At 38.3% G+C, this 25,111-nt stretch overlaps 2 protein-coding genes across 2 annotated transcripts in view; both read right to left on the reverse strand.

Annotated features, from left to right (window-relative positions):
- HAO1 (hydroxyacid oxidase 1) overlaps positions 1-1,808 on the reverse strand; it is a 37,805-nt gene extending 35,997 nt beyond the window's left edge. The window contains exon 1 of the mRNA XM_072331032.1: positions 1,667-1,808. The gene's annotated coding sequence lies outside the window, so the exon portion shown is untranslated. The remainder of the gene's footprint in view (positions 1-1,666) is intronic.
- Positions 1,792-25,011, reverse strand: TMX4 (thioredoxin related transmembrane protein 4). Its single transcript, XM_072331030.1, has 8 exons — positions 24,560-25,011; positions 15,791-15,906; positions 12,151-12,196; positions 11,399-11,527; positions 10,457-10,502; positions 8,546-8,647; positions 5,720-5,783; positions 1,792-4,160 (listed from the first exon to the last, which is right to left on the reverse strand). Exons 1-8 carry the CDS (start codon positions 24,895-24,897, stop codon positions 3,865-3,867), a joined length of 1,137 nt encoding a protein of 378 aa, XP_072187131.1. The 5' UTR covers positions 24,898-25,011; the 3' UTR covers positions 1,792-3,864.
- Positions 25,012-25,111: the final 100 nt, after the last annotated feature.

The raw sequence follows: 25,111 nt of genomic DNA on the forward strand, positions 1-25,111 counted from the left end.
AAGCTACAAGCTTTTATTAATACTGATCTCCCGACTAAAAACTGAGAACTGCAGTAGGATCATAAATATAAATTCATATGAAATTTCAGTAAAAGTATCCACAGAATAAATCTGCAAAACTTTAATATAAAATATTCTGTATAACATTTTAGTGAAGACAGCCCACAGAGCAAGTGTTGCCCAGAACAGGCGCAGCATATACAGCATTCCAAGACTTGTACACACATTTCACACAAACCTCGAGGACAGCAGTTGTGAAAGGCTGTGTTTCTAGCCTCTTTAAAAAGGAACCCACTGGGTTTTTTTGAGTGACTTGACTTCATGCATTCATATTCAGATCCATCAAAGACTGGTTTTTAAAGTGGCGCATCCAAAATTTACATTGGTTCTCAAAAATCTTCAGTCATGTTTTACATATAGCTCTAGTTTTCAAGCCTCACATTTAACAGCTTTACCCTTAACCAAAATGTTCTGAACAGCGCTCACAGCAGCTTCTCCATGGACATTTTGTCTATACTGTGATTGCAGGAAGTTCCACTAAAAAAAACACACATCAATCTTAACAGAGGACAGATGACAGAACACTCATCTTGCACGAGATGTTCACACCGACTTTAAGGGAAACAATGATCAAATACTACAGTAATATCTAATAATCACCATATCTGTATGATTCAGCTGAAATGCATCTTAGTGGAGAGCAACTGACTCTGGAACATACACTGACACTGCACGCTTACTGTACAGAGTGGCTACACTTTGGCTTAACAGAAAGACCTTTACAGAGCATGCTACTTCTTAGTTGTCTGCACAATATTACAATTCAGCAATGGTCTATAATACCGCTACAACATTTTCTTGCAAATGTTAAGCCAAGTTGAAGATTAGAGTTTAGAATAGCAATTGCTATGCAACCATTTAAGCATAACTTGCTGAACTCTGGAATAAGATAGTGCTATGCATGTCAAATACAGTCAAACCCAAGTTAGCATACTTCCTACTTTATTCATAAAAAACACAGGACCAATGACACGCAGGTTCTATTGTTTGAGAAGCCTTAGTAGCTTCCAATTAGTGACTTCCAGATTCACAAGAAAGAACTAGAAAGAGATGTACTGCTGTCACTTGCTGCCTGCTTACTTCATCCCTTCACATCAGAGTGATCTGGTAGTTTGGTTCATTACGATGGAAAATACAAACTTCATTTTAAATAATCCATACATAACAGAGATACGCAAAAACAAGAACTGTAAATAGAGACTCCAGATAACCGAACAACAGCTTCCGATCTTTCTGACATCATCTCAGAAACTGTACACCTGCTCAGACAAGGTGTCACTTCTGTGGGGTTTTGTTTGTTCTTAAAAAGAAAAAAAAAATATATCAAGGACAGCACAATGGAATACAACACTTGTGAGAACATCTCATTCATATCAACATTCAAAAAGCCCAAATACCTGATCCTGAGCACACACAGGACGTAACACTTAATACTTCTTTAATATGCCATATTCTCAGCAGTGTAAGACAAAGCCACTGTGAGGAATAAGAATGTTCTGTATTTTTCAAAATTTGGAACATCTCTAAACAGCTGCAGAAAAATTTAGATGACTGGCTCTACATTATTAAAGAAGTAGAAAGAAACTGAATGAAGTTTAATACTTACATATTCGTTCTGACACATTGCAAATGTCACAATGCCCTACACAGTTTAAAATGTTCTCTTCGGTACACAAAGGCATCACTGTCATCAACCTATGTTGGATGCGGTTCTTCCATATTCCTCAGCGTGCAGAAGCTTTGGACCCATGATTGAAAGGATATATCAATTCTTATCTTACACAAGTCCACGTAACACCGGTTCCTACTCATCTCACTAAAATATACTCAAGTCTCATTTGCATTTTAGATGATGAAAAAAGCAAATACATCCTAGAAATGACAAAACTGTGCTCTGTGCTCTTACATGCACAGTTACTCCCTCTACAGCAGCCACAATATTTAAGTTTTGCAAATACATGCTTAGTTTGACCTTCAAAAAAAAAATAAAATTAAATATATCTGAACTGATATGGAGTCCTGCAGCCTGTGAGATTCTACAGCTTCTTAACTACATGGAAGAATACACACATAACACAAAACAACTGCTCTCTTTATAGTGCAACTGTATTGCCTCCACATATGCGAAAGCATATTTACATATCTCCACTACTGGAGAATGAGATTCAAGCCCAACTCAGCACGGTCCATAAAAAATTGTATTTAATATATGCAGAGTAATATTATCTGTTACAGTTGTATAAAGAAAAGTTTAAACTTTCTACTATATGGTTCCAAGACACTATATGCAACATTTACTATATGCAATACTTAAGCTCAGCTTTCTTTGTAAAGTTGAGTAAATATGCTCTCTTATGAGCATTAAAAGTCAAATTTCAAGACAAATTGGCCCTAATAATATCAGTCTCAAAGGAAACTATCTTTTTGCACTTGCAACTTCTCTTCTAGTAAGAGAAATGATTTCATCTGATTACTCTTTATTCTAGATGAAATTCATGCACATTAGCAAGTTTTATGCAATATAAAAAAAAGTTAATCTTAAGATACATCTTACGCACATGAGATTATACATCAAATTAGGAACATTCATGATCTCACTGTTAATATTCTTTACCTAAAAAGCCATTAACCAAGTCAACCAAAGGAGGAAAATACAGATACCATTAATGACTTAGTTTGCTAATCATATCTAATGTTGTCTACCTGGCAAGCCATTTTCACTTTATATAGTTTGATATACATTTACCTTGATGAAAGTAGCAAAACCAAAAGCTTCTCCTTGCTTTTCACCCCTGCCCCTCCTTTTTCCTAATGTGCTGAATCTAGTAACAAAGTAGAAAAGTGACAAAGGTGAACCCGTAAGTGCGCCCTCAATTAATACCACCACCACAGCACTTTGAGCTCTGCCAAAGCCACTCTGAGGTGGAAACAGCAGAAATGCACTGCATGTGTCAAGCCTGTGCTGGGGAGAAAATACACAATTCTATGGCTGCAAAATGAGCACTTCTTGATGCAGTCTCCAAAGAAAAGAGTCATGCTTTGGCAGAAGTTTTCCCTGACCAAACTAATTTCTTTTAAATCTCTTAGTTATAAAGATATTTTAAGCATCTAGCTGTCATTCTTCATGGGCCTGAAGCTTTTGATTATTCACACTCCTTGGGTCAGAAAAAACCAACCCAACAAAAAACAACAGCTGACAAGCCTAAGCTGTGCAGCAAGCCTCTGAATTACCACAGTCTGAAAAATCTGGGGCTACACAAACCAGGGCACAAAGCAAAGGAAACTGCATGATACACTTTCAAAACAAACACTGAAGAAAGATAGAAAGGTGCTTCAATTGAAAGCAATAAAAATAAATCCATTGCATACAATGTCTTTAAACAGAAGACTAGTAAAAGTACCTCCTTCCACTGCTCTATTGCTGATCCAGTGCTTGTGTGGCTTTAGGAAAAAATTAACATTCAGACAGACAAGTCACAGGCCTGCCAAGCTACTTAAGAACTCAAAGTCCTTGCCTTGTTTAGGTCAGTGCTGAGACTCCATCACACCCCCTTTTCCCTTACAAGTCTTCAAAAACATAATAACGCTCACTTTGATTGTCATGGCTGGAGTTATACAATACACAGCATATATGCTTATAAAAAAAACCTCAGTGAATAATTACTAGTTTAAAAGAAAAAGAAAAGCCTGCTGAAAGAGCAGAGGTTTTCCGTAAACACAAGTGATAAATCAAGTGTAAGCTTCAGCTTCAGACCCAGGGTCTGATACTTCTTTGGTCCAAGTGTATAAAATATGCCCCAGAAACTACAGTCCATGATCAGCCACCTGACTTCGACGCTGTCTTACTGAGCTTTCAGTCTCTGAATCAGCCAAAGGCTGCTCGTTCAAGTCTTCCATTTCTTCTTCTTCACCTGATTCTTTTCCAAGTGCCAAGTCCTCTTCAGAGTCATCAACACTCGAATTTGGTGCATCTTCTCCTTCTGAGAGATCTTTTACCTCTGCAACCTCTTCTGCATCATCTGCAGAAAGCTCTGTGGCCTCCTCCGGTTCTTCTAACACTGCATTCTCTGCATTCTCCACATTCTCCTTTGTAATTACCTCTAAACAAAAGAGTTTCGAATGAAGTTAGACTGATATTCAGAACACTTTCTTTTAAAGGTTCACTATTACACATGTGAAATACATCAGGTACATTACAGTGTATTACAACTCCAAAATATTCACGAACTTCACTGAAAATTTTTGTATAAAACTGTTTTTTTCCCCTCATTTTCCAGTTCTTTCAAATAAACTTTCCGTAGTCTTTCCCTTCCATTATCATTCATTTTACTTGCTTATCAGGACGAAAGCTTTCAAACGGTTCCACAAAGTTACAAACTAAAGACAGGACAGGTTGCTTGGTTCCATGAAGATACTTCATTTCTAAACAGATCAGTGAGAAAATGATAGCAGTCAGCTCTGTCAGGTAACAACAGCTGCTGGGTCAGTAAGCCAACGGAATAGCAGACTGCAGCAGTACACTTTTTCTATCGATATGGTGATTCTGAAAAGAGTAATTTTGCATATTAAAGAATCCTAAATCTGTCTAAAGTCTTACTGGCAAGTGTCACAGATGCATCTTCTTACACAGTGAACACAGATGTACATAACTAGAAAATAAACTGTTAATTACAGTTCCATTTTGACACCACCTGATTGCACAACTGTGCCACAAGGAGTTCTAGAACTTCACAGACATCTTGACAACAGGCTCAGTTTTGTGTGCACGCGTTTGCCTCCCACTCCCTACAGAGCAGAATACTGGTCTGAAGCCCTCTCAGTGGGCATCAGCAAGATGCACCCCTTCTTTTTATTTGAAGGAGATGCAACACCCCACACCACATATTATTTCCTTTAGATTAGTGAGTAACATTAAAATTTCAGTGGGAAATTTAGTTTTATATGTGGTGAGGGAGGGGTTAAAAAAAAGACACCATCTAATCACCAGAAGCCTAACTTTCCTCCCTTTCCTCCATGCACTAAGAAACAGTCTTGAGTACAAGATTTGGACCCAGAAACACTTGTTTTAATCTTTACCCATATGAAGCTCATACAGGGAGTCTCAAAGTCTCAATACTGCAACAAAGTCTGATCCGTGGCTAATGATAAGTTGCAGTCCAAGTTCCTCCAATTGTCAGTTTATTATTTCCTGCACGATCTAGTTTTATTTGATTCTCTTTCCTTCTTTACCCTTCTTTCCACAACACAGATAGGGAATTGTATAGATCCAGAATATTCCTAAGGCAACAGAGAGTATACAACAGGACATGCAAGTATCCTACCAAAGCAAATCACTTTTACATTTAAGCAACAGATCTAGCAAAGATGTAGCTACAAAAAATAAACAAAACCCCGTAGATTTATTAAGGAACCTGTCATTTTGAAAGCCTTTAGCCACTTGACAGTAGTGTAAGAAAGAAACAACGCTGTTTTTAGGTTGTGTTGGGTTTTTTTGTTGTTATTCGCTAAACTTTCCTCCAAGCAGATGCTCTTATTGATATTTCAGACATACAAATTCTTGTCACTGAGTGATTAAAATGCATACTTGGATTTACTGACTGAGACTTAAGGGCCTGACAACATATTGCCCTCCCTCCTACAAGCATACATTTATTCTTACCAGATGTTTCGTTTCTGTAATTTGACTTCGATGGACAAAGGCAATCTGAAATCAAAACCAGCATCTGGGTAAAGGGTGGAGAAAAAAAGCCTCGGTTAACAAACATGCATTTCATTCCAGCAGCCCCTACACTGTTTTATTTGTACCTGATGTAAAAATATAATCGGCAAGCTGGTGATAAGAAGAAATAGTGTGACTTGGGATACATCGTTACTCATCTTCCATCACCTTATTACTGCACTGATTCTGGATTCATTTATTTTCTCTACTTCAGAGACTTTCAATATACTTTCACTTCAGACTATCTTCACTGGCAGGAGCTCTTAAAAAGGGAACTTGACAGAAAAGATTAGTGTGCTATAATTTGAATAGCAAAGTATTCTTAACAGCATGTAATTTTAGATACTCAGATGAACAAAGATGAGTGCTTTTCCATAACTTGAAATGCGCAGAAACCTGCTGAACAGCAAGATGTTGCTGAGAGAACAAATGATAAATGATGAGTCTTACCACCATTACAGATATAATAATTCACTCACCAAGTCTGGATTTTTTTCTTTATGCTAAAAAAAGTTAATTGAATTTGACAGGATCTCAAGAACAACTTCAGAAGAAATATGCAACATATACCCATCCCTAGCTGGATCTACACTGAGCGCTTTAACACTTTATACAATAAACATTAACTGCTTTGTAGCTTTGGCTTTTAAAATTGAAAGTAACATTACTGTCTCATTCAACTTCAAGTTCCAACTGCAAGAACACCAACAGATCTCCTTTCTGAAAGTGTCATGGGAAACAAGAAATTCAGTGGTCAGAAAGCTCTTGACAAATACTCTGTCTAAATATTTTTTCTAGTCGTCTTCATAGCTTTAACGAAGAAATTCCTATTTTACTACACATCCTTTTAGATAAAATAAAATCTAGAAAGTTGTATTATCTGGCTCAAGGCAAGAGCCGTCTGGAGGAGCTTAATTAATAATCTGAGGGAAAAAGTGCAAGCTCTGTATCTAAACAAACATTCTGTTTCCCACTCCATAGTTCCTGCCTCCTATCTCCCCGAATTTATTCAGAAATGAAATGCTTAGCATCTTCAGAAAAGATGTTCAGAACCAGTTGAGGATATTTATTGTATTTCATACTCCAGAAATCTTCGTGGCCAAGATTTTCTATGCTTTGGCATGTTATGTAGATCTGACTCACTGTCTCCCCAGTATACAAGAAGTACTTTAATCTTCCACATTCGATTCTATCTTATGGATTTGTCTCTTCGCTAGAGCAGCCTACATACAACCAAAACACAAAGAAAGACCTTTCTCTCATTGCCATACATTAAGAATAGTACAAACGAAATAGAAGAAACAAATGATACAGTGTTAGAATTATATATATCCATCACAAAAGGTGTTAGAAGAGGTTGCAATATAGATTTTTTTTTTTCCCCAACTTTTTTCAGTCTGGGAGAGTTAGGTTATTGTTCGCTTGGTTTATTTTACAGTATGGGGCTTTCTTTTGTGGAGTGGGAGCCTTTCTTGTGTTTTCATTTGGGTTTTAGGTAAGTGGGAAAACAATTAAAAACTCAACACAGCCATTTGCTTCTTGTTACCTTGATTTGTGTTCTTTTGTTAATGAATTAAAATGTAGAAAGATGCAGCTGTTTTAACTGTACAATAAAACATACATCAGTACTGCATATATTACATATAATAAAGTGTCTTTGCCTAAAGACACAAACGCTGTATTGAAATAACAGTTTATAAACATCCGTTACACAGCTTCTGTTTATTTCATCAGTTCATCAGGGCTGAAGGGTGACAATCCAAGTGCCCCAAACAACTGCATGGAATAGCAATTTAGCAGCTAGTTAAGAACAGTTAGGCTCATTGCTGGTTTAACAGGCTTGGCAGTTGCAGGATATGCACCAAACCACTAATCTGTACAAAATTCATGTTCCTATCTATATCTCCTTTTCCAGCTCACTCTCTCTTTTAATGTTGAGATTAGAGAGTCACAGCGTTCAAGTATTCCAAAAGAAATTCATTTCAACTACGCAGGTAAAGCAACTTTTGAGTTTCTTCCCCACCATCGTAACCCCCAGGGTTCAGGATACAGCTCTGAATTTAACACAGAGCTTTCTTTGAAAAACCTTTCCAATGCTTTGAAGATTCATATCAGTGCATTAGTTCTGGCTAATAAGATGTTAGATTTTCCAATTCCTGACAAAGACTTAAAGCAAAAGATCACAGAAGAGAAGGAAGTCTGTTTACTAAAGAGTGATCTGTAACCACAACATTAGCATCCTGAAAATAGAGTAAGTCAATTAAAACCCCCTAAATCCTCAAAGCCTTACAGATTTTTGTCCTTTCATTTTGAGTAGCAGTACAGCAGCATACTTGCGTTGCTAACTCCCACTAATAGACTCCCATTTCAGCTAATAAAAGAATCCCTCCATAAAAGCCTGTTTTAAGGAGCTGGAGCCTCTATATCATTCTGACCACACACATGCAATCCTGAAGTCTTTAACAAAAAAGTACATTGGTTTGGTGTATGGACTAAGCAAACATAAACTGAAGAATAATTTGGCCTATTTGTGAAACTTACCTGAGTGAACAGCCCTAACCTTTACCAGAAGTAGGCAATAATACCAGCCAGTCAATCTGCAGTACTGAATACTTCAGGATTTTAATTGTATACCAATTAAAAAGCAATTTACAACCAGGTACTGCATTATAACTTATTAGCAAAGTTTTTGGTACCACTGCCCTTCCCCACACCCCCCTCCAGGTTACTAAGATTTCTAGGTAACTAAGTAATACACTTCCTTACCAAACCCAGGAACAGGCCAATCAGTAAGGTAGCCAAGACGAAGACTGCGTAAGAAATCCAAACATGAATTCCAAGAGTGTCAGTGAGGTAGTTATGAATTTGCTGAAAATGAGAAGGTATTTATTAACTTCATACCAGGCACCACATGTGATTTTTATTCTGCTGAGACCATTACACAAATCAGCATCTAATTAAGACCCTACACAACAGTACTCATATATACACACACCAAACACTTTTCACACAAGCCCTAGCCATCCTTTAAAAATAAAGTTTAGTGTGACAGCTAAGTATATGATTAAATCTTCCTTTTGCTTGACTGAATTTTTCATGTTAATTTTGCTGCAGATAAGCACATGTTATCTTACTACACGTAGATGCAGGAGAAATACTCAGAGCACAGAATGTACTATAGAGTTCTAGAGTTCTGTATTTTTCTGGAAGTACTTAAGTGAGATTAACAGGTCAGATGTACCCATGGCATAAACCTGTACACCAAACTGTCACAGAACATCAATGAAAGAATTTTAAACAAAGGTACTTTTGAAGTTAAACATTCTCAAACCAAAAAAGCAACAATTCAAAGCAGTCGTTATTTTATATCCACTGCACAAGCCCATCACCAAGCGAAGACTCCATACAGAACTCTGTCCTCATAATTACACCTGGGAAACAGAGTGGCAGACGCCACTGTACAAAGATCAAAACACACTTAAACTTGCGAATTCATTCATTAAGTAAAACAGAGCAATTTCTTTCTTATTGAAACTCTTAAGAGCTAAAGAGTCACCTATTCTAAAGTAATTTGTTTCTTCTTTTCCAGAGAAAAATCAGACTGCAACATCAAGATTTCTTCGAAAGTTTGAACAGCAGGGTTCAATTTCATATTCATCTGCTTGAACTAAGCATCACATCAAACAGAACAGCCCAATAGGAAGTCAATTATAACATCACATCTCTTTCAAGAGTACATCCATTAGAAAACAAACCACAAACATTTACAGAAGCTTTAATATTCCCAAGTCCAAGATTCATCTCTCTCTCTTCCCCTTAATATCAGAAGTCCATCCAACATTTACTGAAGCATATGCAAGGATAGCACAGCAAAAAGAGTAAGGAAATGGACAGTTGAAATATCCACCCAAGTATAAAGTAAATTAGAAAAAGTTCCTTCTCAGAGTATTTAATCTTTCAGGAAGGAAACTAGACAAGGACAACATTACACATAAGAGAAATAAGAGAAGGTTATAAAAAGCTATTGTTATCCAATGAAAGAAAGAAGATAACTTGCCCAGAAAACCTAACTGAAAGTTTTACTTGATGCTGAGACAAACATTTACTATGCAGACTCCCCACTATGCTTATTTTTTTGTACCAAGTACTACAATAGCAAGACTTTTGCTACAGATAGTCTTTCAATCTTAGCTACACTTGATGATTGTGAGAAAGAGCGTGTTTCCTGGTCAGAATCAGAAAGGACTAAAACTCTTCCGTATGTATGTACTGCAGGGAAAAACATCATCCAAATGAAGCACCTCCAAATAAGTTTTATAAACTCAAAACATACTCCAGTGTACATTAAATGTTTCTCTCTCAATCACTTTTCTACTGTCCAGTCTTTCTCCAACGTAATTTCGTTGGTAGTTCGAAATACAGATGCAAAGTAAGCATTTTCCGTATTGATGATAACCTTTATAATCAAACTGCTACTTTTTGGTGCAGAGCCTGTTGGTACTGCAGAACTTCTAGCACAAAAATAGTACATATCAACTGTATTTTAAGCATAAGGAAAATCTAAGTCTCATAAAAAGATACAAAAAACATTCAACTACATTTTGACTTCTAAACAGAGTATTATTTTAAGTGTGAAGGTGTGTGTGGTACAGAATATATTACCACATAGTTACTTACCCTGATACACCCAGAGAGATGAAATAGCCCTGCCATACCATGCATCCTAAAACACAATGAAAAGGGAAGAAGAGGTTCTAGGATAAGTAAAAGTTAAGATATACAAAAAACTGTGCAGAAACTAGAAAAAAAATATTCTTCCTATAGATTTCTGATAACTGTCAGAAGGAAGCTAACGTAAATTATGTTTTCCCTACATTACATTCATTTAAGCTGACTCAGTACAAAGCACCGAAACAATGATTTGAGAGAGCACTCAAATTTAATCACAAAAGTTCCCACAGTTCAGGTTTGAGCACCTTTCCCACACCTCACAGCAGCATGCAGCACTGTAGCTCCTCACCCTCTTACTAAATATTGTATACCCACTGGATTTTTCATTTGAGTTTAGACAATAGGTTCAATCAAAATGAAATGCAGGGCACTCACATACTTTTGTTTCATCTTTTACAACATGCAAGCAGTCTACACAATTTCAAAGGAAATCAAGTACCCCAGAGATAATGGATATTACATAAGTATTATGCTATCTCCTATTCTAAAGAAAGACACAAAACTTCCTTTCAAACAAATAAATAAGAAAGGGTTGCAGCTAAATGCTACTGCCACAAGCAGACAGAAATCAAATAATCATTTGTATAAACATGCATTTGCTTTTATTACTTAGGAAATAGAACTGGCACTTACGTAATGCTCAGTGGCTGTACTTTCTTCCTCCCTTTATACATTTTCAGAGTCAGTATATACAAACCTCAGCAGGAATGAAAAAAATCAAATGCACAAAAGAAACCTTCTTCTGAAGGTGAGAAACTGCAAAAGGAGGCTGTTGATACAGACTGCTTCTGCAAAGCCTACGTGTTTAGGTGGCTATAAAGACTTTTTGTCTTTCAACAGTCAACATATCACCCTTAATGATATTCGTTAATATAAACAAAGTATTACATTATAGAAGATGGAGACTTCCATCCTGCGACGGGCTCCACAGCTTCCCATTTTTTCTCCAAAACATAACTTTGAAGATCTTCCAATGTCCGTGAGCCTCGGTATCTGCGAAATACTCCATCATTCGCACTAAAAATCATAAATACAAATTAACATAAACATCACTTTAGCTCTATGTTAAAAATACAATCTATTCCTAAGTTCCCCTTCCCCCCCCAGCATTCCAGCATTCCAGTGTAAAACAAGTGGCCAGAAGGATACAACTGCAACATACTGGGACCAAGTCATCAGATTAAGAATTCAGTAGTAACAGAAGCAGTACTACACAATTAGTAAAAAAGTTTCTGTACTATTTTAAATGAGGCCTGGACAGTCAATTATTAAAATGAGAAACTGTAGTGATACACTTCTACAAGGTCAAGTATTTCTGTTTACAGATAATGAGGTTTCTAGATGTCAATAAATGCCAACTGGCATCAGTTCTTATACGTTATTACACAACGTTTTCTGACTGAAAAAGCATTGCTTATTTAGGTACAAAATCGTCTGCAGAAAAAACCTCCCACCGTAAGTTAAAAATACATATTTGATGACCAGTAAATGCACTGAGACCATGAGAAATGTTCTTTTTTTAATAAAACCTCAAAATTCTGTAATCCAGTCAGCCATTACACCTTCCATACCACTGTACAAATGGGACAGAAACGAGACTGCGTGTAGAAGCAGACAATTTTTTCCTGTATGATACTTACTGGTAAATTGTAGGAAGTGTTGTGACAAAGAAACGACCACTCAATCCTACAAATGAAGAAAAACACAGTTATGTGAAACTGAAAATTTCCCAGCATTCTGACTTACCTATAAATACCTACAGATCTGTATTTGCACACTAGAAAGCAGACTGCACAGCTTTTACCACTGCTTTGTATAAACAAGTTTACAGTTGAATCTTCAGAACTGCTACAAACTAACACATACAAAATACTGTTGCCAAATCAAGTAAAAATATTTACCTTGAAGAAGAACGTTTGCTACATTTTCCTACACAGAATCCACTCATGAATATTTGCACACTGCTGAATGTTTTGACCAGACAGAGCAGTAACACAGGCTTCCAATCAAAAGGGAAAAGAGCCACCAAAAATATGCACCTCTATTTCAGGATCACAAGTGCTTATGTGCGTGTCCAGTCTGATCCAGATGACCTCTAGAAAGTTGAACCACTAATGACTGTATCAATGAGAAAAGTACCTTACTAACTCTGGCCCCAATTTCATTTCATCCTCTAGTTATTTTAAATGATTTAGAGCTGCACATTTAAGACTGCCTGTACTTAAGTCATTAAATAAAGTAATCTCATTTGCTTGTTTGTTTCTTCCAAATAATCCTTGTGCACAACCTATTTGTTCTGGTATCTGTGGAAGACAATTTATCTCATGAACATGACTGTAGCAAGAATGTATTTTGGATGTTTCCAGGTTCTTATCCTTCCTTCCCAAACGTTACTCTTACCTACATAAATAGAAGTGCTATGCTAACATACTGAACACCTCCATACAAAGTTCCAATGTAAGGAAGACAGGACAAATCACTTATTTAACTTTCCCTTTTGTAAAGCTCTGAACTATTTTCTGAGAAACTGAGTCATTAGTTAGTTTTCTGCACCAGGAAGTTGGTAATGGCAAGGTATTTCAGCAAGAATTTCTGCCTATAGAAACAAAGGGGAACCAGACTGAACTAAGTCAGGTATTATTAAATTTCAGTACTAATTACTCTTCTACTGTAAACCCCTCTATAGAACAACAACAAAAAAAAAAAAAAAAAAAAACCTAACTTTTTAAAATCAAACCAAGCACAAACTTCTTTAGCATTCCAAGAAGTTATCTTCATCTCAATTTTTCTACATCCATCTTTTATTGCTGTGGGGAGCAGGATGGTGGGAAATCTTATAAAACAGTTTAAGCCGTGGCAGCAAAAAGAAAGATAAAGTAAACAAAAAATGCAAGCATAACAGTAGAATTAGTCAAGCAGAAAGCAAAGCAGCGCAAGAAAAAACAAAAAAGCCATGAAGACCATAACAAGCTTAAGAGCAAAGAAAGTTAAGGAAATACTGAAAAACTCCAATATTCTCATGAGGAATAGTCAGGCAAATGAAATAGCTAGCTTAAATCCCCCTTTTATCTGTAACCTATCCCTGAGCAAGCATCAATGGTCTTACAAAGAACAATTAAGTATATAAACCACAGTCTGTTGCCAAAATGTACTGAAGCATCCTAAAACTACACTCGGAAGTTTTTTTTGCATATTTAATACACTGCCTCAAATTAGCAAAATCAGATGCGAGTCGCTTCAGTGAGCTACAAATGACACTGCAAATTGTTTTGGCACATGCCTAATGCAAACTTTAACTGGCTAATAGTTTTAACTGGAAGTTAAGCATGTATTTACAAATCTAAAACCAGCATATGCCATTACATTGTCAGCAGAAAAGTAAGAACAGGAGAAAAAAAACTAACAGCTTTGGTATTCACCACCCCCAAAAAATACAAAGAGTATGGAGAAGCCATCTGAAAATACCAATGCTTTCAACAAGCAAGTATTCCAAGAAGATTAGGTACCGGAGATCCAAGAAATCTTGTTTTAGAAACTGGTGGTAAACACTCAGACTGAGAACTCAAAGGCACTACAAATACAGAGAGCTCTGAAATCCAGGAGCATCTCCATTACTTGCTCTTAAAATAATGAATGTTTGAATAGAAGCAAAGGACTTAAGTACTTTGAGATCGGTGTGTCAAGTGACTGAAACATGTTGTAAATCCATTGCTTCTTTGTGTAGCAACTGTAATTAAGCACCATGAATGGTTACTTTACCCTACAGAGTTCTGAAGTGTTACTTAAAGCAAACCTACGTACAGGTAGTGTTTTTTCCCTTATTTTGCGTATTTCCAACTACTTTCTTCCGGCAAGTGAAAAATAGGAGCTGGGCACTTAAGCACAAGAACTGAAATTAGACCAAAGCACAAGGCTATAGTAAAAATGCCTCAGTTACTTCAGAGAGATTCCAAAGGAACTTGCACACCTCCAAAAATACATCAACACAAAAAGGTTAAATCTGTAATAAGTCTTTGTTTTTCAATTTAAGTATCTACAGCCTTCCTACTCTGTGCTGAACAGGATATTGCAGGTATATTATGCACGTGCTGGCATGAATGCATCATTTTGGCCAGTTCTTTGACTCACAAAAATCAAACACCTTCAGAGGACAAGACTCTGAGCACTATTAAAAATTCAAATATTTGAGGAACTTTTAATTAGAAGTCACACCTAAGACCTTCAGTATTTCACATCACTCAAAAGTCAGATAAATTCAGACCCAAAGCAAACTTCAAATACACAGGCCCTCCAGTTCACAACATAACCATTCCAGTTCTTTACTGGGAAGAATAATGTCTTCAAATCACAAATCTTTTATTGTCAAAGCCTCATTTTGGCACTGCATTTCTAAGCTGATCACAGTGAAATGTCATAACCAAGACTGAAATCCCAAACATGAATAACACCTAAGCAAAGAACCTCTAATTGGGAGACAATTAGAAGATGGGATTTGGGATTATAATGTAACCTCACTCACAGTCTTAACTCCAGAGTAAGCACTGCTTTGTTAATGTGAAGAAGCAGAAATAGGCTATAAATGTTACGTACGTAAAAACTGTTCATATCCAAACTCACCTTTATTGACCCATTATTAATTTTTATACACACTACAGGCAAGCCCAACACCAAGAGGTCAGTGTGTCAGTACACAGTTTACACAAAAACATTCAAAACTTTGAAAGGAATCACTAAAGCAGGAACAAGATCGTATTTATGCTTCAGTGGACTGGTAGGAAACTGTTTTTATCAACATTTGCATACGTGCATCAAAACAGGAAAAACGCTGCACTTTAAAATCATTAATACAATTAAACAAAACAAACAAACAGCATCATAATGCAAATCATTACAAGTTTATTCAAGCCAGCTTGCACTGTGGTAGTGGTACTGTGCTCTGGAACACAGAAATTGGAAGCTACAGAATTGGATTCCTCTGCAGAGTTTGGAGAGGAATGACACAGGCAACAGCTTCCAATGAAGAAGATTAAAATAGGGTATAAGCCTATGTTAGTACAATATAAAGCCCGATCACTGACTGCCCTAGTTTTAATTTCTTCAAATCAGCCATATAAACACTTACGTGAGCTATGGGGAGATGCAAAATGTGAATAATGTTATTTTGGTTTAGAAGCCCCTATTCCTTACTGGTCTGCTAACCCAGGTACTCTATTAAAATAAAATGTGCATTCAGATACTGATACTTAATCTTCTTATTAAAAAAATGTTTATATACCATACCTGGCTCTTGAGTAACATCCACCTTTCCCACAGTGACATCCAACTGCTCACTTTCTTTGGCAAAGCTCTCCCATATCAATTCCATCTGTTGACAAGCTGGACACCAAGGAGCATAGCTGAAGAGGGCAGGGAAACAGTTGCAATATTAAAATATTTTCATATGTATACATTCAAATTGATTTACCATGCAAAGAAAATACAAACAAATCAATCACAGGAAAAAAAATAATACAGTTTTTCATAATGAAGTCTATTGAATAAGATAATCAAGTAGTTTTGCATCAAACAATGCACTTCTTAATGTTACTAGAGCAAACAATTTTTCTCATACTCAGGGAAATGTATATCAGACATTATTTATTCTATTTGCATAGAAAAATAAATCTATTTTCATGGCAGCCCTCTGAATTATTAAAACCAGGCTGCCCTCTGAAATGGTATCATTCAATTTAGCATGCTGTATTGATTACCCACACCTCTGTACCTCTAGAAATTGCATTTGCCTCACAGCCTGCTAGTCAATACATCAGAGCATGCCCTTTTCAATAGTGCTCTTTAGAGATTTAAAGAAAGTTCACACTAAATGCCTACTGTTTGCACTGTTTTGCCTTTCCTCAGGATTAATTTAATGTAAGATAAGAACACGTTTGAAGAGTTGAGTTTTCTATGCTTTAACCATTAAAATCAAGTTTGACACTGACTGATATTATCAATACAGAGATAGAACAGCTGATTTGAAAGTCTAAGTCAGAAAACATTTCTGTTTTGATAGAAACCCATTTGCCATCTTCGTGTACTTTGCCTTAACAAGATTGATAAAGCCTGTGTCAAGCTTCTGCAGTTTGCAATGTTTAGTTATATAGGCATATTAAGCATATATATATATATATATGTGCTAAACTTAGTTTTTCTGTGAGCCACAGCTCACTTCAATTGACTAGTGGCCAGAATGTATATGTTTCTAATATTTTAGAAGGTAAGGAAGCAAAATCAGTTCGCCTAGAGACACTATTTGTCACAGTACTCAATACACATTGTTGCGAATTAGCAACACGACACAGGGTTCTCATGTCAGGAAGATTTCTTGATCACTGTGATGATCATGATCATAATGCTATGTATCTCTACTTATTCTTCTAAGCAAGCCTTTTTATATTCTAACATACAAGTTCAGTACATTCCCACCAACAACACACTGGCCAGAAAGCAAGCAAATTCCCTAACAGAGAACTCATCTTATGACTAGGTACAAGACACCCCTTTTTATTCAGACCCTCTGTCCCCTTTCCAGAGCCTCATTATCATCAGCAAGTCAACATTCAATGAGACCAAGCTGACCTCTCCATCTCCTACAACACAACCACATTTCTCATTCACTCTTAAAATAAAGAGGAAATTTCTTCATGGACTGAGCCCAATATCTGTAATAGCCCACATACCCAACTGTACTCTGACCGGGGACCTCTACCAGGGACTGCCTCACCCCTTTGGTCTGACTGCCCGAACTGCTGTCCAGCTCAAACAGATACACCTCCTATTGCCTCAAGGTCTTCTAACCAGGAACGCTTACACTCTGAAGCCAAAATGTTTCACATGAATAAATAACCCTGAAATGATTTCTCATGGATGAGATAGAATCAAGCTTCCTGAGCAATTATTAGGTTTCAAAACCACTACAAAATATATATATATATTTTGGGGGGAAGGAAATCTTGTAATTTTGATGTTAAAAGAACACTAGTTAAAACCAGAAGTTTCTATTACATTAAAATACAATGTGCATTTTTAAGTATTAAAGCTAGTATTGTAGCGTTCATGAAACAGCATTTTTTATGAGTACATCTGAAAAAAGTTCACATATCTAATTGTGCCAAGAAACAGCTTGTCACTATTGTTTAAAGGGATGCTGGAAAAAATCTCAACACATGGAGCTGCTGCCCTGTGGAGAGCTCTTACTAATAGTTTGACAGATACCATACTTTAAAAACAGGCTACATTTTATTACAATAGTTTGAGTGACAGGTAAGAAACCACGTGTCAGATAATGCTACCGATGCTGCTCTAAAATTAAAGACAGAAGTTGGAACGTTTTCTGAATACAGATTCTCTGGATGAATCAAATTCATGCCATGAGATTTTCAAGATATATTGATCCTCAGCCTGCTTAAGGTATACTTGAAATACATACTTTTGTATATGCATATATACACACACACACACACACAAAAAAAATAAATAAATATATATATATATATATATATAGCAGTAGAAAAGCAGATCCATGCATGTGCTAAGTAGTCTTTATTATAGTCTATCCATTCATATGACCCAAGCACAGGTCATTTACAAAAGCAGATTCAACCTGAACTTCTCCAGTTATACTCCACAAACAGACAAGGACCATTAGCACTTCAGTACAACCAGTGTTTGGGCTGTTGCTCCTCAAGCTCTCCCTTCTGCACTAGTGGGTACATTTAACTCTTAACATGTTTGCACCGTGTTCTGTGGCCATAATGGTGTTCCAAGAAAACAGTACTCAGGTCTTCTCAGCTTAAATCAAAGTCTACTGGAATTAAAGCCAAGACCTGGACTCTTGGTTGACAAAAGAAAGTTGCCTGTAGGTTGCTGCATATTACAAAGAAGTTTAAAATAAATCTGACTGAAAACACTCCACGTCTATCAATTACACATTGCCAAGTTCGTTATCATACGCACATACATATCCATGATACCTCACCTGTGGCCTTACCAGGCTTCTTACACAGCATAGAGCTTTACAGTTTAAACATCCTCACCCATCACCTCACTGCTGTAAATAAGGCAAATGACTATCTAATGCTCTGGGCCATTGCAACAGCAATAGATGTAAGTTGATTAAAATCATTGTTTCAAAGAAGCCAGGTGTCTTCCCAGCCCAATCCCTTACAGCACTAGAATTTTTCTACAGAGAGCATAAGAAAATCTGGAAGCAAAATATTAAGCTCTTTAAGTCAAGAAAAGCAAAGCCCATTTCCATCTGATCTACAACTGGATTAGCTCACGCTTGCAGCAATTTGCGCATTACACGGGCAGATATGAACAAGTCTTGGCTTTCAAATATCAGCAACTGCATTGATGGCTGCAACAACAACAACAAAAAACTTGAGGTAAAATCTGTTTGAATAAGCATGCCATTCAGTTGTATCACTAGAGGCAATTAGTAAACACAGAAGGATTTGACCTAGATTTTCTGACACACAATGTGATAGACCACACCACTAATCATTTCCACTCTTAACTGCTTGGCTAGGGAATTGACCAACTCACCCATCTTCAGACGTAAGTAAACGATTCACTATCTGCCTGTTTAGTATCATTATTAGCGACTATGGACACTGAACAGATGCAACCCTGCATGCTGTTCTTCACCTTGCTGTGATGCTTTCAGGAAGTTGCAAGAATCTACAAACAAAGATAAAACAGCTTACAGCAATGGGCAGAGAGAAAAACAGCAAAACAGCAAAGATGGAGATCTCCTGTTCAGTCAAGCTTATCTCCTCTCAAAACACAACTTATCTGTTTCTTCCATGAAAGGCATCATTTAAAACAAACTAAGCAATTAGCCTGATTTCAGATCAGAAGTACTATAAGAACTAGAGGCACAATTGTTGAGACAGCCCCTCATAGAATGGTACTAACGACAACAAAAAAGATATTGTTTTTATTTTGTCAAGTAGTTTTCTCACTTGTCTAACAAAAATTCTGAGCACTAAAACAAACCAATATTTAGAAAAAGTAGAGATTGTGTAACATTGAAACACAAGAACTTAATAAGTGCTCAGCCATCCACAGCTGATGCAGCTGACTGACAATTCAGATGTCCAGTAAGAAAATACTATAAAGCAATAAAACAACTGAAAGTGGAAGTCCAAGCTTCTCTCAAACCTTAAACAGGTGAGTAAAGCAGACAGCCAATTAGTCCCATGGTAAGGCTTCGTTTAAACTAATTTAAGTGCAAGCACCCTGGAAGCATGTAGAACAGTAGCTCTTAGACTTTTTTCATTGAAGTACTCACCAAAAAAGGGTGAAAATTTGCATCTGTTTTTAAGATAATGAGTACTATAAAGTAAAACTGCAGTACTTGAGGATTGCTTTCTCCTTTGAACTGGGTTTCTACAGCCTTCACACATGAAAATCCTATCATGAAATGCTGCAGCCTAAGACATCTTTCTTACTAGGATCTAACATTAAAAAAAAAGAAAAACAAAGAAGGAAGTGAGGAAGGAAGGTAGTCAACTATGCCATAAGTCAATCAATCAGTATTTCCTCAAGAAACTAAAGGGAGTACACTACCTGCAAGTGAGCAAGAGGAAAGAGCTCCTATAGATATTGCAGACTGCCAAGATAAGGGAAAGCAGCAGAACTACTGTTCTTCTCGATGACACACATTTTTTTTCCCTTCAAATTAAACACAGAAACGTGCCAAAAGTTTAATGAGTAAAGAAACAACACATTTAGGCTAGCTATTCCTCCTTCACATCTTTAATTCCTCTACATTCTGTGCACTCTCCTCATCTCCATTATTTCCAACTAACTGTGTTAATATGTGGTATTCTGCTTTTATTATTGACAACTCTAATTGAAATCATAGCAGTGTTCCTCTTCTCATCTTCAGGAAGGGCTACTAAGTGCTATGCAGTGCAGTGAATTTCCTGTCCTCAGAGTCCCAAAACAGATGCTTCACAACAGTTAAGCCAGTCTCTGCAAACTGCTAAAACCCTAGCAAACATGCTTGCAGCATTCATTACAGCATTTGAGAGGAAACAAATATCTCAGATTCTTTCTATAACCCAATTTCTGAGGACCAGCAGCATTTCTAAAGGTATAGCTGTGCTACGTTTGAACTTGAATAAGAGCTCACAAAAGCTTAAGAGATTATTTCAGAGCCACAAGCAGGGTATCTGGACTATTTCATGCAGCCCAAGCCAAGGGCTAAGCTGAAGCCAGACACTACAGCTGACTGACCAGAATGGCAATGCACTAAGGTGTTGTTCTGGGAACTTTGTTTGAGAGCTAGAGCTCAACCTTACAAGCTCCCATTTTGCAATATTTCCCTCAGCAGCCTGACATGCAGATCTTTTCCAGGAATATCCTAATCAAGGGGAAAAGCAACTGCTGACCACAAAGCCGATGAAACTGGGTTCTCTAAGATAACATCTGAAGTGCCACCCACCGCTCAATCTACAGACTAATGAAGCATACTTTAACCTTTCAAGAACAAGATGGGAGCAAGGCCATATATATTGTGATTATTTAGCTTTCTAGATTCAAGAACAAGAAAACTGTAAGAATGCCATCCGCAAACAAAAGACTAAACAAACGTTCCATTCAGAAGGTTTTATTTTATTTTTCAAAGGGACAGAGCATTCATTTTGGAAACAGAATGCCAAACAATCCCCCCAAAAAAGGATGCAAAATCTTCAAGTATTTCAGCAAGCTAAGTTCCATCATTCAGTATGGTTTTGTCCTTCTGGCAATAGTAAAGCATCTGCTACCAAGGATATTTCAGATTCACATTTTATCAGTTTCTGTTCAGCCACTGTCTGGCAAAGGGCAAACCAATGTTCAGTTATTAAACAAGAATTCACAGATCGTTTGGTTGCTTCCTCTCAACTCAGTCAGGTGGTCTGCAGAAGAAGCTTCACAACCAAACAGAAGCTCTAGTATTTGGTGTGGGCTGTTTAGGTTTTTCTTTCTAATTATTAGGACAAAGAGAAGTCTAGCAAGACAAATACAAGACTACACTCTCACAAGTGACAGAAAGTTCCCCAGTCTTACTGAGCTCTGAATCTAAGTTAATTGTTCAATAATTCATTGAATTCTAAAGTTTTTACAGTCTTTTGAGCAGTTTAAAAGCATTAAACCATGCAAACGGCAACATATTCATCTAGACTTACAGCATACTCACTTTAACTATGAACTATAAGGAAATAAGTAACAGGCCTATGCTGTATGCTACATGATAAGGTAGATTTGAAAACATGATTATTGCGTACTTTTTACTACTATGGGTATCCTTACTTCCCCCCCTCCACACCCCAAAGCCTTAACAAGAATTAAGAATCCGTAACACCCATTTTCAGGACCATGTAGCACACATGTGTAGGATACATGTAGCACCAATACTTCACTGAAAGTTTCACTGAAGGGAACCAAAATGCTTTATGCCCTGCATGGGAACTGAAGGAGAGATTTTCCCAGTGGCAAAAACCTGGAGTGCTGTAGGATCAACAGGAGTTAAACTGTAGTCAGAGGCATAAAGACTACTAACATTTACCTACTTCAAGAAGAAGAGGAAGTTAAATTGAGATCAATCAAGTGTGGAATGAGCTAAGTTTACAAATGCAAAATGCACAAGGCTGAAACACACTCAAGGATAGAGACCAGGAATTAGTATGCTATATCCCCAACAGACACAAAGACAAAAAGCTCCTCATGGTTGCAAAACATTATCATGCAGCTGCAAACTAGAAATAACGAAGCTTTTTGCAACGGTTTATTCCAGCATCATACTTTCAGCACTTCAGCAAAGGTCTGCATGCTGTGATAGTAACAGCAAGCAAGAACTGTTGTGATGTCTATTACAGACACAAAGTTATCCAGAACATTATCATCAAAATGCAGCAGTGCTTCCAGGACCTGCAGTTTTGCCAGCTACAAATAACTGATTATTTTTAAGTAGTCAGTCAAGTACATACACTTCAGCTAGGAGGGATGAAGGAAGAAAAATCCTATTACTCCCACGAATCCTGCATACAAGTTATTTCTGGCTTAAGTCTCTCCATTTGTACACCCAGGAACAAATAATAAAAATAGTGGCAACACATGGTAGTTAGCCTACGCTACATCCACAAATGGAAAAAAACAAACAACTTTTCTTTCCTGACAGCTTTTGCATTAAAGAAGTCTTATAAAGAAAGAGCAGGTTCTCTGATCAAATGAAGTCTGATGAACAGCGCTGCAACCTTGCCAGCCCCACAAAGTACAGAAATGAATCAGTGAAGCGCAGAACTCCTGTCTACACCACCAGATCTAAGCCACATAAAAATCAGCAGAAGGCAAAATTGCTGATATAAGAACACCTGTAAGAATCATAAGAAACTAATTCTGAATCTCAAACTACTGTTTAGACTCAACCAAGAATCTCAAACTTCGTTCAGAAACAGCAGCGTTAAGTTAGCACCCTCGTGACATGCAAAGATTCCTTCTCAGAAGGAGGAAGTATTAGAAGTGTGTAGCAGAAAGCAGCATGAAGGACCGAGTTTCTTTCCCACATGAAGCACAATACATAAAAAAAACAACTAACCTAAAGGTAATTTAGCCAATGGATCAGCATTTCAAGTGGAGTAAATACATACAAAGCAATTTGAACCGTTCATCATCCCAACCACTTCTGATTTCAGTCAGTTCCTGTCTTCTTCCTTCCCCAGGGGCACGCACCAGTAGTTACTTAAATGCTTTCTCAGAAATACAAGAAAGGTTGAGTCACCTTAAGTAGTCTATTTCCTCCCTAAGACTCAATGAGCTATGTATTAACAGCAAGTTCATAGAACCTCCACCTAGGACCAGAACATTAGACCAGAGAAATAAATAAATACTACTGGACCAAAAAATTAAAATAAGATGACTCAAAATTAATCCAGCCAACCCCTGTCCCCTGCTGCCACAGTGAGTATCCCTAGGCCTCTGATCAGCCATTTCAGGATCACCTCCATCCATTCATTAATAACCTGAGGTCTCCAGTGAGATCCAGAGCACCAAAGCTCATGGGGAAGTGACATTCCTGCCCTCTAAAAAGATCGGGATAACTCAAATTCAATACTGAAGAAGAATAAAACTTTAAGCAGCTGTGGAAGCATTTATGAAGGAGCACAAGTTCAGTTGTTGGTGGGTCATATCCTCTTTCAAAGGCTACTTAGTCTGTTCAAAACTGTTAAAGAACCTCCACAGAAAAATAAATAGCATACGTGCCATAATAAAGCCCCACTTCATATTTGCACAGCACGCAGCCATGATGCACATCCACAGCTTAAACTATTCCTCCCCCTTTTTTTTTTCCCTTCTAAATACAAAAAGGTGAGCTTCCCTCCAAGCACAAAACGTCATTTGCTCTTCAGCAAGTTTTACACCACTAGCAAAGTCAGGACATCACTGAAGTTATCCAGCAGCACTTAAAGCTCCAGCCACAACCAGCAAACCTCTCCGGCTGCCAACAGGATAAAGCATCTTCAGCGTTGAAAAATTAATGAAGCATAATGCACAACCCTTAAAGAGCAGAACGCGAGAGCCATAGCACACCGCATTATTTACATAACACCACTCCTGCTAAGCACTGCCTGCCCAATTCAGCCTTCCTAGCTCACATAAATCTCAGTGAAAGCCCGCCCCAAACAAGCAGCACAACGTGTACTGCCTAACGTTGCATCCGTGTAGAACGAAAACCTGGAGGAAAAACACCCTCAGCAGACCCCAACACCCGGACACAACGCGCCCATCAGTTCGAGGCCACCAAGTGGACTTAGTAGAGAGCACGGCAGATGAGGGGCAGGGGGAACCCCCGGAACCCAGGCCCCAGGCCGCGGCTGCCTGCAGACGGGCAGAGGCCTCCCCGGCTCCACTCCGCGCCGGGCAGCACAGGGCCGAGATGAGGCCGGATCCTGCGGCCGTCCCTCAAGTATTGAACCTCCTCACACCACCCCATCCCCAGGCAGGAGAGCGGCCGTTACTCACAACTCCACCATCCACTGGCCCTGCAGCACCAGGCTCCAGTTGGAGCCGCTCAGCACCTGCACGCGGCTCCGCGGCTCGCCGGGGCTGCCCACGGGCGACGAGGAGAAAACCGAAGCGGCGAGAGGGCCGAACACGAACACCAAAAGCAAGACCACACCGCCGCTAGCCGCCATGTTGCCCCCGCCCGGACCAGGAAGTGAGGGCGGCCCCCGCCCAACAGCCGCCGCGGGGGCGGGGCCGTAGAGGGAGCGCGAAGGGCGCGCGGCGCGGCTGTCGGCCGTCCCGAGGCGGCAGCGCGGGCTGCGATTCCCTCCGTTCCTGTAGGAAAACTGCCTCATCGTGAGGCGTCCAGCCCTGCCCGCGAGATGCTCTGCTGTACTCGAGCGGGTTCGCGAGTGTTTCCTGTGTCCAGGTTACCCGAAATGGGATGTCGTCTTCAAGATGCCGCATTACGAGCACTGAGGGCAATAACCGCTTGGTGTTAGCGCGGCTTGGGATGCTGTTGGCCGCCAGCGCTGACTGACCGCTCTCGGTCGGGGGCCCGGGGCCGTT

Source organism: Excalfactoria chinensis, chromosome 3 (assembly GCF_039878825.1).
Source record: "Excalfactoria chinensis isolate bCotChi1 chromosome 3, bCotChi1.hap2, whole genome shotgun sequence".
Taxonomy (NCBI): domain Eukaryota; kingdom Metazoa; phylum Chordata; class Aves; order Galliformes; family Phasianidae; genus Excalfactoria; species Excalfactoria chinensis.

Bases quoted from the DNA above. Each gene is read 5' to 3' on its own strand.
- TMX4 (XM_072331030.1), bottom strand. From the start codon at position 24,897: ATGAGGCAGTTTTCCTACAGGAACGGAGGGAATCGCAGCCCGCGCTGC. The intron at 12,197-15,790 runs GTATGGTATATA...CTTCATTTGTAG, and splicing joins GGATGTTACTCAAGAGCCAG to GATTGAGTGGTCGTTTCTTT. The intron at 11,528-12,150 runs GTAAGTATCATA...TATGATTTTTAG, and splicing joins ACACTTCCTACAATTTACCA to TGCGAATGATGGAGTATTTC.